Source organism: Nyctereutes procyonoides, unplaced genomic scaffold (genome assembly GCF_905146905.1).
Source record: "Nyctereutes procyonoides isolate TBG_1078 unplaced genomic scaffold, NYPRO_anot_genome, whole genome shotgun sequence".
Classification (NCBI taxonomy): Eukaryota; Metazoa; Chordata; class Mammalia; order Carnivora; family Canidae; genus Nyctereutes; species Nyctereutes procyonoides.
This window is the reverse complement of record NW_026575146.1, coordinates 4,017,255-4,034,083: the sequence shown is the minus strand read 5'-3', so window position 1 is coordinate 4,034,083 and position 16,829 is coordinate 4,017,255. Positions and strand designations below refer to the sequence as shown.

The 16,829-nt window shown below is 34.7% G+C and overlaps 1 protein-coding gene across 1 annotated transcript in view; it reads right to left on the bottom strand.

Annotated features, from left to right (window-relative positions):
* The window catches only part of ADGB (androglobin), a 157,608-nt gene that overhangs the window by 90,795 nt on the left and 49,984 nt on the right, over nucleotides 1–16,829 (bottom strand). Inside the window, exons 8-11 of the mRNA XM_055311188.1 lie at nucleotides 12,284–12,513; nucleotides 10,758–10,898; nucleotides 8,915–9,009; nucleotides 851–1,025 (exon numbers count right to left, since the gene is read on the bottom strand). Coding sequence (XP_055167163.1) covers nucleotides 851–1,025; nucleotides 8,915–9,009; nucleotides 10,758–10,898; nucleotides 12,284–12,513 — 641 coding nt within the window. The remainder of the gene's footprint in view (nucleotides 1–850; nucleotides 1,026–8,914; nucleotides 9,010–10,757; nucleotides 10,899–12,283; nucleotides 12,514–16,829) is intronic.

Below are 16,829 nucleotides of genomic sequence, written 5' to 3'. Positions count from 1 at the left end.
AATATGATTAGAAAACAATGAGCAATCAGCAAAGACAAAGGGAGAAAATTCAAAAGCAAGCAAACACAAAGGACTTAAAAAAAAAAAACATTTTTGAACAAAGACAATTTAAGTTTTCTGGAATGAGAAATAAATATATATACCCGCACGCACGCAAGCATATATCTCCATAAGGCCTAAATTAGCCTCAGAAACACTGCAGATGTTGCCTGAACAAAAATCGTGTGTTATTCTGCTGGGCCATAATTTTTAAAGTATTGTTTTTTTTCTTTTAATCCTGTCTCCGCAGATTCATACATCTGTGTTAATTTTTTTTTTATTAATGCCCTCACTCATTTCTTTTGCCATTCAAACTTGGTGCTCATGAAAAAATGGAGTTAAGACTAGAGACTTGGAGAGAAAGAACAGTGAAGGAGTGAAGGATGAGATGAAGATTGTGAGGAAGTTAGAAGTGAACTAAGAATAAGAGCCAGGCAACCACAGTCCTCCACCCCACCCTCAGCCCAAGGGAACTTCTGTATTTCTGGCACAAAAGCCATTCATGGTGGCTTATGACAATGTTCACACAGGAGCCAGTCCAGGGTGGAAGTTCCATTCTTATATTCTAAGTAAAAGTCAGTTTCTATTCTAAATATAAATCAGTTACTTCAAAGACTATGTGCCACAGGGCACTCTAGAGTGATTTCACTTAGATATACTATTTAAATATTTTTTCTATTATTTACTACAAACCATTTTCTATCACAATGACAATGATACCCTATACATCTCTCATCACAAATGAAACTATTAGGCCTTCATATAAAGAAATGCTCATTAGAAAGATTTTCAGACAACACACGAACCATACCTTGAGCTTCATCTGTTATCACAGTTTCCTTTTTTTGACGAAAGAGTTTCCAGGCAGGTACGGGAGGTGGTTTTGGAGGTGCTATGAGGGGGCAAGACCTGGTCCTGGTTACCAGCACAGGATGGCTACAGATGTGGGAAAGGCCATATTCTCTCAGCTTCTCTGCAGAATCAGCCTAAAGAGTGGAAGGCTCATTTAAAAGGACACATGCCATTGCCTTGTGAATTATAAACCACTTCTTGTCATTATAAAAATATGGTTACCACAATAAAGTGGTAATAAAGGAAAAATAACCCATATTTCCACCTTCTACCATAAGCTCCATTACCATTTGTATTTTGCTTCCTGTTTTTATTTTCTTGAGGCCCCCATTTACTTATTTACAAAATGAGAGACTAGAACTAGAAGCCATTTTTCAGCTCTAAAAGTTTCAGATCCACTGAGATTTAAAAAAAAAATTCTCAACATGTCAGTTTTGGTCCAAAAATCAATCATTATTATTACTATAAGCTAAGTCTTTGATAAAAGTGCTTAACAACTGAAGTTTTTGTTTCTTTGTTTAGTCACCAGCAGTTGCTGTGTAATATTAAAGAAAAAAATCCAGGGACGCCTGGGCAGTTCAGTGGTTGGGCATTTGCCTTCGGCCCAGGGCGTGATCCTGCGGTCCTGGGATGGAGCCCCCCATTGGGCTCCTCACAGGGAGCCTACTTCTCCCTCTGCCTATGTCTCTGCCTCTCTCTGGGTGTCTCTCATAAATAAATAAATAAATAAATAAATAAATAAAATATTTAAAAAATAAAATAAAAATAAAGAAAGGAAAGAATCCAATGCATTTAGTAGGTCAGGTCAATGTGGCAATAAGTGGTTGTCTTGTCTGTAGCTTATGCCCTCACCGTCAAACAGAGGCTCTCCCACAGGAAATCCCCATGATCTCTCTGGACAATGGAACCAGTCAGAGAAGGGCAGAGGAGAGGCTGCCCTAAATCCTGCCAAATCAAGTAATTCTCCAGGAAGATGCTTCCCTTAGGCGACCCTTCAGATCTCCTGAAGCCACACTGTTTTGGGACAATTCAGAATCCTGTTTGAGGAGCACTTGAGTTACTAACTGCTGGCTGAAATATGCCGTAAGAAATCAAAAAGTCTGTGAGAGTCAAAGTAATATATTCCATAGTCAACATAATATATTCCATAGTCAAATGCTGGCATTCACAGCCTAAATGCTGAAACATTTAAATTAAAACAAAATAACTACATTTAGGTCAGATTTGCCAGTAACTATTTTTTCTTCCTAGTGATTTTGGATCATTGATTTCTGTGCAAATAGCAATGCTTGAAAATGTAAATTTATAAGTCATTTAAATTAGGACCAGAAACCCACTTATTAGTCTATTCTAAATTATTGCCTCTCAGAACATGTCTTGCTCTCGTGACTGTTTCTCTACAGGTCAATCTACTTCCGGAAGGCGCCAAATAGGTGGGGGTGTCTGTGAGATAAAACAGTTGTTTCTGAAAACAGGGATTAACTAATGATTGTAACAATTAATCAATAATTGGAAGGAACTAATCAGTGTACTGAGACCAGAAAAGCCACCAAAAAGAGTTATAAATATGCAAAATAAAAAGGAAAGTGATTCAATGTTCAAGGAGTGGGGGAAGCCTAATTAAAAAGCAGAGGAAGGGGGCCCAGGTGGCTCAGTTGGTTAGGCATCTCCCTCTTGATCTCAGGCTTTGATTTTAGGGATGTGAGTTCAAGCCTGTGTTGGGCTCCACACTGGGTTCAGAACCCACTTTTTAAAAAAGCAGAGGAAATTGTTATACCCTTTGGTGGATGTTAGCAATTTCTTGAAAAAAATTGGAAACCTCTAGTATTATGCCTTATAATGACTTAAGAAATGTTTTCTCATAGATGTTCTAAAGTCTAAATAACTTTGACCCTGCCAAGTTGAAATCTCCCATCACTCAAAATGGAAATTTACGGGAGAATTTATTGATATTATTCAATAAGACAATGCCTCAATTTAGTAACCAAAAAAGTACATTATAAAATTTATACTTCCTCTTCAAAATAGAAGCCATGACCAAAGTAATATTTATAAATTGAGTCATTTCCAGATGGTTTATTATTCATTAAATTTGGTCTACATATCTCAAATCCTTATTATAATTGCAACCAAATATATATATAGATTCTTTACTCTTTTTGGATCTTCAGAGTATCAGAAAATAAAATGATTTCAAGCGTTTGAAAATGTAAGGTTTTGTGTCACATAACTAAGTATGATATTAACACCTATTGTATTGTTTGAATAATCCACATAAGTACTTGCTGGATTTAAGGTAAGTAAGCTGATTTCTCATTCATCATTTTATTTCGCCTACCCTAGGATACTTCTGAATGATGTAAACTAAGGCTTTTAATAATAGTTGCAGTTTGATGTTGAGAAAAAAGGCCCTCAAGTTTTCTTACATTAGAGTTGGGCAAAGAGAGATTTAGAATAGTAAAATTTCACTCAGGTGAAACCCTGAGTAGGCACTCAAGAAATATTTTTGAATGATTCAAAATAGACTTCTATTAGAAGGCTCCTTGCCCAGAAGAGCCTTTTACTCCTCTGCCCCATCCCAACTTATACATTCTTCTTCTTCTTCTTCTTCTTCTTCTTCTTCTTCTTCTTCTTCTTCTTCTTCTTCTTCTTCTTCTTCTTCTTCTTCTCCTTCTCCTTCTCCTTCTCCTTCTCCTTCTCCTTCTCTTCTCCTCCTTCTTCTTCTTCTTCAAAATAAACTCTACTCCCAAGGTGGGGCTGGAACTCACAACTCTGAGATCAAAAGTCAAGTGCTCTATCAACTGGGCCAGCCAGACATGCCTCTAACAGTCTAAGAGCAGTAGTTTGAGCAAGTGAATGGCTTTCTTAGAACTTGCAGATTGCTTATTTAAATAAAACTAAAACTATTTAGAAGGTCCAAGAACAAGAAATGTAAGGTATTGACTTTATTTTACATATTGGCCTCATTGTCTTTGGGGCTATAATTTTTAGCAGTATATATTGCTAAATGTATAGCATTTAACAAAATTCCATTTGAATACAAATTTTTTTCTGTTGATTTATCTTTAAAACATTGTATCTCTTGATATTCTGATTTGAGCAGGAGAACTAGATTAACCTAATAACTAATGTAAAAGAATTAGCAGGTAAACTAGGGAGAACATGAGGCTATAGCCAACTCATTATAGCCTTGAAGTTCATTTATTTTTTTATGTTTCAGGTGTACAATATAGTAATTTGTACTATAGTCAAAGTAATATATTCCAGTATATTACTTGAATTACAGTAATTCATCCAGTGCTCATCACAATAAGTATGCTTCTTAATCCCTATTGCCTATTTCACCCAAGAAACAGACTCTTAACTATAGAGAACAAACTGATGGTTACTAGATGGGAGGTGGTAGGGAGATGGGTGAAATAGTTTATTTAATTGCTGTTACAGACTTTGGGCTAATTCCTGAACCTCTGGGTCTCATAAGCCAGTTTCATGCCCCAGAGGAAGGTTTTATAACACTCTGTATGTGCTGACTCCCTCCCACATCTCAAACTGCCTCTGAGACTTCTCCCCTTACTATTTGTTCAACGTCTAGTACTTTTCTGAACCCAGCAAGGTCTCCTTCACCTCCAGACTTTCCAATAAAAGTGTCCCTCTGCTTTGAGCATACTTTTTCCCATTTATTAAGCTAACTACTAAGGCCATCACTTAAACACTTCTTCCTTTGAGAAGACTTCCTTAGTCAACCGTTAGAAAGATGTGTTGCTGCTACGTGTGCCATATCCATTTTTATACTTATTCATTCATTCATTTGGTTACTCATTCAACACACATTATTTGAACACTGTTTCTACCAGCCAAATACCTTGTATGATCTCTGTTACACCAATTTTCTAACTTTATTACTATTGTTGGCTTGTTTGTCTTCTTCATTAGACTCTGAGTTTTCTAAGGAGGGAGTTTTGTTAGTCTTGCTCATTACAAGCTCCTCAAAGTCTCAATCATTGTTTAGCACATAATAGATAACCAATAAACATGTTGAATTAACAACAAACATAGGTGACCTTTTTTGTCCTTTAAATTCAAAACTAACTTTATGTTTAAATATTAATTTCTAAGTAGGACAGCCAAGTGTTCAGAAGGACTATTTTGTGTGTTGTGTATGTGTGTATGATGTATTCATCCTATTCTCATATTTTGTAGTTTTAAAAAGTGTTTAAGTACTTCCCATGATGAGATCATGGCATTCAACAAAGCACAGCTCAGGTCATTTTTAAATCCATGGTGTTAGAGCATTTGATCTTTGGAATATTTAAGACTGCAGCTAGGGCAGTGCCACATAAAACATTTTAAACAAAACACAGGGCTGAGATAGATGACCAAGCTCAAATCTTAATCAGAAATTTAAATTGGTGGGAGGCCAAGGAAGCACACTTGGATTTAGTCAATGACTAAAGTTAATTAACTTTGAATTAAAATCAGAAAAACTGCCACTATCTCTAAATTCACAATGGCACATTATGCCTTGTCACCCTGACAATATTACCCCTGGTAAATGGCAGACTTTCATATGAAGAAATGGTTTCTATTAAAAAAGGACAAAGAAGGAATAGGAAAGGGAGGAAGAGGCCTAGGAGGAGGGACTGAAGGAAGGAGGAGAGAGAGAGGAGGAGTGATAATGTTATGCTGCTGGGGCAGGTTATCTAGAAGAAAAATATACTGTAAAGTGCAATAAGCATCCAATTGGATCATTTACACTTCAACCAAATTTTCATTGAATTTTTAATACCCAGCTGTTTTTAACTAACCCACTGAACACTTATGTGTAATTATATTATTACAAGAAGACTAGAGTCTTCTCACATTTTAAATGCAGTGATTTCAAAGCATATGAAATTCTATAACTAAAGTGCTAGATGTCTAAGAGTCCCCAAAGGGTTAGGATTTGATAAGTTCCAAATGCAAAATTGTGTTTCTCTAAGTAGAGTGAAAAGTAAGTAATCTGGTGGACTTTACCCTTTATAAGGGAAAGAGAAAAGTGTTTTTTATACCCAAAGTCTGGCTGAATGCACCCAGGCAAAGTGAAAGAGGCTAACCTGCTTATATTAAAGCCTCGTCCTGAGGGGCCAGCATCTTATTTCACACACACAGATAGGTGCCTGCTGGAACACTCTCCCAGAACAGAGACCAGGGGAAGCCAGCTTTGCACTCTCTTTTTGCCCTGCTCCAGAACACCAGTATCTCCCAGAAGGAAGCTTTTTATAAGCCTCTAATGCCTGATCTTTGGAGCTGCCACCCAGGGAATGCCTCTTGACTGCCAAGAGTCCTAGGAAACTTGCATTCCTGGTCCTATGGGATTATAACAATTAGTGATACCCAGCAAGGAGCTCCTGTCTGGTGCCCTGATTTTGTGACTGCTGTCAGGGGACACCTCTGCCTCACCAGGCTCTGGCAGCCAGTGGAGCTTCCGCTTGTGGGTCCCACCAGACTGTAACCAATGGAGAGTCATTAACAGCTACCATCACTACCACCCCCAGGGCACAACAAGAGGCAACAGATCCAGGAGTTCAGTCTTTCTGTGGAGGAGGCCTATTAAGTAATCCTCATGGCTATAGCCTGAGGGACAGATTTCTAATTAAACACACATCATGGGTCTGCCTGTGATCCTTTCCAGAGACCTCAGAGAGCAAGCATTATCTTTGTGCTTTCCCTCTATCACACTCCAGAATAGCAGGTCTTATACATGGCTGGTGCCCTGGTTTTATGTCTGGCACTCTGAATTTTGCAGCTGCAGCTCAGAGGAAGTCTTTTGATTGTCTGGCTCTGGTAGCAAGGGGGAGCTTGCATTTCTGGGTGCCACAGGACTGTGGCAATTGCTAAGATAGTCCTTGGCTGGCTGCCACTCCCAGCATACTGCACAGATAGCAAATTGAGCCATATCCCCAGTCTTTTTGTTAAGGAGGATTCTTGGCTTGTCCTGGAGCTGCAGTCTGAGGTGGACTTCAGGCTTGGCACACACTTAGTGAACTATGGAGATGCTCTCAAGAAGCGCAAGCTGTGGACACTATCTTGGCACTCTACCTCTGACTTATTGCAGCTCACCAGGAGTTCAGAAAAGAGCTTTTTTACTATATGGAACCCCAACTTTTTGTGTCTGCAATCAGAGTATACCACCAGATAGTCTGGACATTTGTATGCCCTAGAACAGTATATATTTGTAGTATATATTTGCATAATTTTAAAGCTGCTGCTTATAGATCTGGCTTCAAAACTGCCTGAATCCAAGTGCTAAGATCCTCTCCTTAGAGATGCTGACAGGTCTTAGCACATCCTCACTGATGGGAAGCTATTAAAAATATAATGGACTGCCTGGACAAGCACAAGATTTAAGAGACAATCAGAACCGAGACTGGGTGCATCAACTACATGGAGCCACTCCTTCAACCCTGGGAGAGATGGTTGTTTTGTCAACTATATAGAAACTAACACAGATAATTAATCAAGATGAAGAACAGAGGAATATGTTTAAAACACACACACACAGAGAGAGAGAGAGAGAGAGAGAGAGAGAGAACAAGAAAAAAACTCAGAGGAAAACCTTAATAAAAGAGAGCTAAGCAATCAGTTTGATAAAAAGTTCAAGGTAATGGTCATAAAAATGTTCACTGAGCAGGGGATAAAAATGTATGAACACAGTGAAAACTTCAACAAGGAGTTGGAAACATAAGAAAGTACGCAAGAACAGTCAAAGAGCTGAAGAATACAGTACCGAAACTGAAAAATATTCTAGAAAAGTCCAATGGCAGACTAGATGAAACAGAAGAAAGGATCAACTAACACAGAGACAAGGCAGTGGAACTCACCCTATTAGAGCAGCAAAAAGAAAACAGAATGATGGGATGTTACTTAGCCATAAAAAGAATGAAGTCTTTCCATTTATGGCAACATGGATGGACCTCAAGGGCATTATGTAGAGTGAAATAAGTCAGAGAAAGACAAATGCCATCTGATCTCTCAGATGTGGGAATCTAAGACAAAACAAGCCCACAGAAAGGGAACAGATTGGTAGAATTGTTAGAGGCAGATGGTGGGGGTAGGAGAAATGGGTAAAAGAGGTATAAATTTACATATATATATATATATATACATAAATAAAAATTCCCATAATTTTAAATTATGAGAAATCTATACATGCCATGTCAGTATGAAATATTATGTCAAATATTTAACATCATGGAAAAAAATTAATGATATAGTGTCAAGTGAAAAAGCTGGCTTCCAAAATTTAATAAATTCATAAATTTTAATTCCATTGTGTAAAAAAAGTACATACATATATACACAAACTATGTGCACAGAAGAAAAAAAATAAAAAGGTGCCAAAATGTTAGCATTGCCTATGTCTAGGTATTTGTACTATGAATATTTTAATTTCAATGTCTTTGTGTACATTTTCTAATTTTTTTCTAAACTGTTATATTTATTAGAAAAATCAATTAACAATTTTTGTGTGTATTGTCTAAAGATACAAGGAGGTTATAAGAATAGTTTAACCAACTGTGGATCTGAGTTCACTTAAATCATCTCATGTTAAGAAAACATGATCTGATATGATCTGTTTATGGAAAGGTAATTTATTATCATTTAGGTACATTTACATGATTCTTACTGAAATATGTAACTCATATGCCTTTCTTTTGCTTAGAATGGAAAAAATGATACTAATACATGAGTCTACATTTTTTTAAACGAGGAACTTTTTGCAATCATTTAAGATAATTTTGAATGTTTTAGGTCCCTGTGTTCAAGTGTCTAATTTTTTAAAGATAAGTAGACTGAAATCCAGCAATAGAATTTTAGTTAAATTCTGATATACCTTTTACAACAAATAATCTCTCTCTCTTTCCCTTTCTCTCTCTTTCTCACACGCGCACGCACACACACACACACACACACACACACTCATATACATACACACAAGAACACCCCATAAATGGTACTGTGTTTCCCAGCCTTGAATGCTTACCATTTTTTCTAATGAAAAGATTTTCTTTTCAAACAAATAGAGAGGAGTAAAAGTAGCATATACGACCATGTGAGGAGACGTTGTTGCTGAAGAACCTGTTAAAAAAAAAACACATATCATGTCATGGACATTCTAGCCAAATGGGTCTATCAGTAAATCATTTCAGATTGTTTAAATTCCTTAATGAACATATTTTTGCTGGTGAAAAATAGGTAAATGACTAATGTGTTTAACAAATGTTAAACCTCACATATGCATCTGTTTTATAGAACATCTTAGTTTTTACCTTCATTATAATACCATCTAATTGCTTAAGAATTATTTATGTCACTATAAAAAAAAGTTATCACAAAAACTCTAGCTATCAGTCAATGTCACTTAAAATAGTTTAAAATTGAAATATTTTAGCTTTCATAGATAAAAACTTATTTTGAATTTAAAGAAGTCCAGAACTTTCTATGTTATTTCCAGAAGAAAGAAAACATAAACAAAATAATCCTTCCATGAAGAAAGAAAACTAAGTAACTTAATTTCAATTGCCATATACATGTATATATACATATTTGGCCAGGAAGTTCCTACGTGTGAGTGTATTTATTCCTTTCCAGTATAGTTAGCATACAGTGTTATATTAGTTTCAGGTATATAATATGGATTATTTAATATTTAGTGCTTCTGAGTATCACTTATTTTTTCACATGTTTCTTAACAAACCTGAAATTACTATATTTGATTCAGTATGCTTTTGTTCTTTAAAGATTCTGGCTAGGGGATCCCTGGGTGGCTCAGCGGTTTAGCGCCTGCCTTTGGCCCAGGGCACAATCCTGGAGACCCGGGATCGAGTCCCACGTCAGGCTCCCGGTGCATGGAGCCTGCTTCTCCCTCTGCCTGTGTCTCTGCCTCTCTCTCTCTCTTTCTGTGTGACTATCATAAATAAATAAAAAAAAATTTAAAAAAACTTTAAAAAAAAAAAAGATTCTGGCTAAAATGGATTAATTTTCTTCTGTTGTTTTTATTTTTAATTAAAAATTGTTTAATCCCTTTACAAATCCAAGCACTAATATTGAACTATATTAGATATTTATTAAAAAATAATATTTTAGAGCTACAAAATATGTTAGATGGGAACCCAGGTTGTCTCTAGAATAGATTAAGATGTAAAATATACCAAACATAGGAAAACATATTTTTACATTTAAAAATTAAACTTTGTATATTTTTCATGGAGCCTCAGACCTGAATCTAGGCTAATTTTATATATATACATATACATAATATATATAATATGTATATATACACACATATATATAGTATATTTATGTATATAGTTTATTTGGAGTAAGACATATACTAATATATATTTATATACAATAATATGTAATTCTACTTTTTATTTATATAGTTTATATAATTACATATTAACATTTATGGATGTTATACTATATATCATATAATATCTATTGTATTTTATGTAGTATGTTTTCTATATTATACTATAATAACAATATATATAATATATTATTTGTGATACACTCACTAATACATAATATACACATTTACTCGTATATATCCTCCTCCCTGCAAACACTTCTGTGACTGTTGTACCATAAGAACTTGGACAACCCAGACTTCTGTTTCATATGTAAGACTTTGCCCCCATATGAATATCACCTTGAGAGTTTAACAATTATGGGCAAACTTGAGCAAGTTTATTTACATATGCCAAAATAGGAAATACACTATTGTGTCCCAAAGTTGCATTCCAATTTTATAAACTCCAAAGTCTCCCGACATTTTAGGAAACAGCTAAAATAGTTATTATTCTAGGATACTGGAAGCTTACAATCTGACAGAGACTGCAGAGAGTACTGGACATCTGATGAGGGTCTTGAAGTGTGAAGTGACCATTTGAATTTTTCTTTTTCCTTTTCTTTTTCTCCATTTTTACTCTTCTTCTTCCCAATGTCTTTTGCATCTGCTTTTTCTAACATATTAAAAAATATATATGATATATATAGTACTATATCTGAATGGATGGATGAACAGATGTTAATTTGTGATACATGAAAAAAGCCTTTTAAGTTCAAATTAATTTGAGATATGCTAGGTAAAACAAATTTAATCAGCCTTCTTGTTTTGCTTTCTTTCATAAACTGATGCACATTAGGTCATTTAAAGAAGAGCTTATGATAGGCAGATATCACTCATACACTTGATCTTGGTGAATTCTTGAGGAACATTTAGAGTAATAATTTCTGTGTTTCAAATGCTGGTAGGTAAGATCTTGGTAAGGAAAAATTGGGACAAAATATCAATATTTTCTAAAACAGATATTTGACAGGACGCCTGAGTGGCTCAGCGGTTAAGCGTCTGCCTTTGGCTCAGGGCTTGATACTGGAGTCCAGGGATCAAGTCCCACATCGGGCTCCCTACATGGAACCTGATTCTCCCTTTTCCTGTATCTCTGCCTCTCTCTGTGTCTCTCATGAATAAATAAATAAAATCTTTAAAAAATAAAACAGATATTTGAAAGATGATTATAGATGCTCTCAAGGTATATAAAAAAGCTGAGTATATTTAATTCTACTTTACCATAAAAACATTATAATTCATATGCATAGCTATGTGAAATACTTTAGAAAATATAAAATAATTGTTCAATGTTTGTCACTACAAGATCCTACACTTTGTAAAATAACTTGAAGTTATTTTATTTCCAAATTTGAACTTCCACCTTACAATAAATAGTCAACAAATCATAATCCAATCTGTGTCTATTTCACATTTCCTTGGTAGGGAGAAAAAAAAAAGACAAAAAACAAGACAAGTTTCCCCTTTTCAGTTTTGCTCCATCCCACTCTACATATAACATAAGGAAGTGTGTTTGATGGAAATTAAAAGCTTAATGTCTCTTCCTATATTAATACTATACTATTTCAATATCATCAAAATATATAGTTGCCCTTGATTTTTAAAGACAGCAAAATATGGAGTGCCTTGGTGACTCAGTGGGTTAAGTATCTGCCTTTGGCTAGTGTCATGATTCCAGAGCCCTGAGATCAAGCCCTGCAGTGGGCTGCCTGCTCCCTGCCTCTCCCTCTGCCTGCTGTTCTTCTTACTTGTGCTATCTCTGTTAAATAAATAAATAAAATCTTTTTTAAAAAGACAGTAAAATATTAATAACTAACATCTAGTAAATAGCATTACTAGTTCTAAAATCCTAGAAAGATAGGATCTTAATTATTTTCACAATACTTACTAAATGATAATCACAATATATAATCATTAAATTCAGCAATGATTATAGAGCATTTATATACTATATCCATATTAAACATATGAATTACATTGTAATATAAAATGTCTTACCCTTTGGAGCTTTGTCACTTTTCTCAGGTAACTTTAATGCTGTCGATGAACCTTCAGGTTTGAACTCTTTCCCATCCTTTACTTCTTTACCATCCTTCACTTCTTTCCCTGGTTCTTTTAATTTGCTATCTATCACAGGTATTTTGCTTTCAGAGCTGGACTCAACTGACAGCTTAAATTCAGGCAATATTTCTTTCAAGAGCTCCCATACTTTGTCCACATATCCTGGGCTTAGATAGAACACATCCACATTAACTTCCAAATTACATTTTTTAACACCACTATCGAACATCAAGAAATTATTGACAGAAAAATCAATTTTCTATTCCACGAGATTAATTTCAACAGTTACTTCAAATTTAGTTAAATACACCATTATACATTTATCTATTCAATAAGCTTTGATTGAATGTCTACTGTGTGCTGGGCCTTGCTGATGGAAAGAGACCAAACACAGAGCTCTGCTTCAAGATGGTGGTATAGGGTTCTGAGCTTAACAATTCCCATGGCACATGGAGTCTAGAGCTACATATGTAATAACTTTCTCCAACAAACAAACCTAAAACTAGCTGAGTAGCTTCTACATATCTGAAAATGAGAAGAAAAAAAAAACCCACACTGATGCAGCAAAAGCTTCCTGAAAAGGGAAGTTCATAGTGATAAATGCCTATATCGAGAAACATGAAATATCTCAAACAATTTAACACCTCAAGGACTAGAAAAGGAGAGCAAATAAAACCCAAAACTATCAGAAAGAAGTAAATAACAAAGATCAGAGTAGAAATCAATGAAGTGGAGCTGACAATACAATAGAAAAAAAACAATGAAACCTAGAACATTTCTAAGCAAAACATTTGTTCTTTGAACAAATGAACAAAATTGATGAATCTTTAGCTAGACTCACTAAGAAAAACATAGGGAAAACTCAAAATCAGAAATGAAAGAGGAGACATTAAAACTAATACTATAGAAATGCAAAGGATCACAATACAGTCTATGAACAATTGTATGACGACAAATCAGACAGAAGAAACATAAATTAGAAACATACCATGATTGAATCATGAAGAAACAGAAAATCTGAACAGACCAATTACTATCAAGGAGATTGACTCAGCAATAAAAACAATCCCAACAAACAATACTCCAGAATAATAGGGCTTCACTGGTGAATTCTACCAAACAATTAAAAGGTAATTAACACCAATCCTCAAATTTTTTTAAAAAAACTGAAGGAATACATTCTTTTACAAGGCCATCATCATTTTGATAACTAAACCAGACAAGGACACCACAAGTAAAGGAAATTACCGACCAAAATCTCTAATGAACATAGATGCAAAAAGCTTCAACAAAATATTAGCAAATAGAATTCAACAATACATTAAAAGGATAATACACTACGAACAAAGGGGATTAATTCCAGGGATGTAAGTAAGTATGGTTCAACATTTGCAAATCTATGTGATACATCACATTAATAAAGTGAATGATAAAAATCACAAAGTCATCTCAATAGATGGAGAAAAAACACTTGACAAAATTTAACATCCATTTACGATAAAAACTCTCAACAAAGTGGGTATAGAGAGAATATACATCAACATAACAGTGGCTATATATGACAAGTCCATAGCAAGCATCACACTCAACTGTGAAAACCTAAAATCTTTTCCTCGATATCAGGAAAAAGACAAGGATGCCAACTCTCATCATTTTCATTCAGTAGTATTGCAGGTCTTAACCAAAGCAAGTAGACAAGAAAGAGAAATAAAAGATATTCCAAATCAGATAGGAAGAAAAAAAATTGTCACTATTTGAAGAAAACCCAAAAGATGCCACCAAAAACTGTTAAACTAATAAATGAATTCAGTTAGGTTGCAGGATACAAAATCAATATACAAAAATCTGTTGCATTCTACACACTAAATGAATCATCAGAAACACAAATAAAGAAAAATATCACATTTATACTCGTATCAAAAGGAATAAAATATCCAGTAATAAATTTACCCCAAGAGGTGAAAGACTTGAACACTGAAAACTATAGGACATTAATAAAAGAAATTGAAGACAACACAAATAAATGGAAAGACATTCTGTGCTCATTTACTGGAAGAAGTAATATTGTAAAAATATCCATACTTCCCAAAGTCATCTACAGGTTGAATGCAATCCCTACAAAATTCTAATGACATTTTTCACAGAAATAGGAAAAACAATCATAAGATTTGTATTGAACCACAAAAATCTCTTAATAGCCAAAGCTATTATGAGAAAAAACAAAGCTGAAGGCAACACTTCTTGATTTCAAACTATGTTAGGAATCTATAATGATCAAACAATATGCTATTGACATACAGACACTTAGATCAATGGAAAACAATAGAGAGGTAAGAAATAAACCCACCCATATATAGTCAATCAACTTAAAACAACAGAGTCAAGGATACACAATGTGAAAAAGATAGCCCTTTCAAGAAATGATGTTGGAAGAACTGGACAGTCACATGCAAAAGATTGAAACTGGAACATTATCTGACACTATACACAAAAATCAGATCATAATGGATTAAAGACTTGAATGGATTAAAGCTCATTATACTGTTTGACCATAAAATTCCTAAAAAAAAAAAAAAAAAGGCTTCTTGACATTGGTCTTGATACTGTTTTTTGTTTGTTTGTTTGTTTGTTTGTTTTGGATTTGACTCTTAAGGCAAGGGCAAATAAAAAGTAGGATGATATCAAAGTAAAAAGCTTCTGCACAGCAAAGAAAATCATCAACAAAATAAAAAAGCAGCCTACTGAATGAGAGAAAATATTTACAAATCATATATGTTATAGGGAATTAAAAATATATAAAGTACTCATACAACTCAATAGCAAACAAAACAAACAACAACAACAATAAAACCCAAACTCTCCAATTAATAAATGGGTAGAGGATCTGAACAGATAATTTTCAAAAAAACAAAGCAAAACAAAAAACATACAGATAACCAAAGGTACATGAAAAGGTATTAAGCATCACTAATCATCAGGGAAATGAAGTCAAAACTACAATTGGATTTTACTTCATAACTGTTGGAATGGCTGTTATCAAAAACAAACAAACAAAGAAAAAAAAACAAGAAATAACAAGTATAGCAAGGATGTGGAAGAAGAATCTTTATTTATTGTTGGTGGGATTGTAAATTGGTGCAGCCACTAGGGAAAACAGTATGGAAGTTCTTTTAAAAATTAAAAAAAAAAAAAAAAACTACCATATGATCCAGCAATTCCAATTCTGTGTTATTTAAATAAAAGGAAAACACCAATATGAGGAGGTATGTGCACAACTGTGTTTACTGCAGATTTATTTACAAGAGCCAAGATATGTATAAGGAAGGTGTGGTGTGTGTGTGTGTGTGTGTGTGTGTGTGTAATATTACTCAGCCATAAAAAAGATTGAAATCTTTCCATTTGTATCAACATGGATGGATCTAGAGGGTAAAATGCCAGATGTAAAAAGTCAGACAGAGAAAGACAAATACTATATTATTTCACTTATATGTAGAATGTAAAAGACAAAACAAAACAAAATAGAGGGGATCCCTGGGTGGCTCAGCGGTTTGGCGCCTGCCTTTGTCCCAGGGCGCGATCCTGGAGTCCCGCATCGGGCTCCCAGCATGGAGCCTGCTTCTCCCTCTGCCTGTGTCTCTGTCTGTGTCTCTGTCTCTCTCTCTCTCTCTCTCTCTCATAAATAAATAAATAAATCTTTAAAAAAAACAAAACAAAACAAAAACAAAATAGAAACAGACATATAGATATAAGAAATAAACTGTTGGGTATCAGAGGGGGAGAAATTAAGGATCAGGTAAAGTAGATGAAGGGATTAAGAGGTACAGATCTCCAGTTATAAAATAAGTCATGGTGATGCAGTGTACAGTAAAGGGAGTATAGTCAACAATATTGTCATAACTATATTGTAACAGATAGTCACGGAGATCATCTAGTAACATATGAAAATGTTGAATCACCATGAGGTATGCCTAAAACTAATAGGATATGGTATGTCAATTATATTTCAGTTTAAAAAGGCAAGGTGGCAAAGTGCTCTCTATTCCAGATGAACTATACCAACATCAGAGAAATGTGCCTAGAAACTAATCATCTCTTCATTTAAAATTGTCTTTTTATATTCACGCAGACATATCATTGATTGTGCTTTTATTATATGGAGAGTCAAGAGTTTTTTTTTTCTTTTCAAACAGTACAACTGCACTAATTGAAGGAACACACAAGAGATGAGGTCAAGAACTGCACGTAGACCAGTGCTTCCCTTTGGTACTCCCACAGGAGAGTGGAAGGGAAGGTATCTGTTGGAAATTCCACAGAACCCTTTAGGTCCAACTGATTTAGTCCTAACTGAACATGGAAAAAAGTTCTAATAACCGACATGAGTTTGAAACTTCAGCACTCTAAATCTCCTTGACTCCTGTAAAACCATGAACACAACTACAGATCCCTGAGAGGCTTTCTCCTTACATTCTCATCCTTCTTGGTA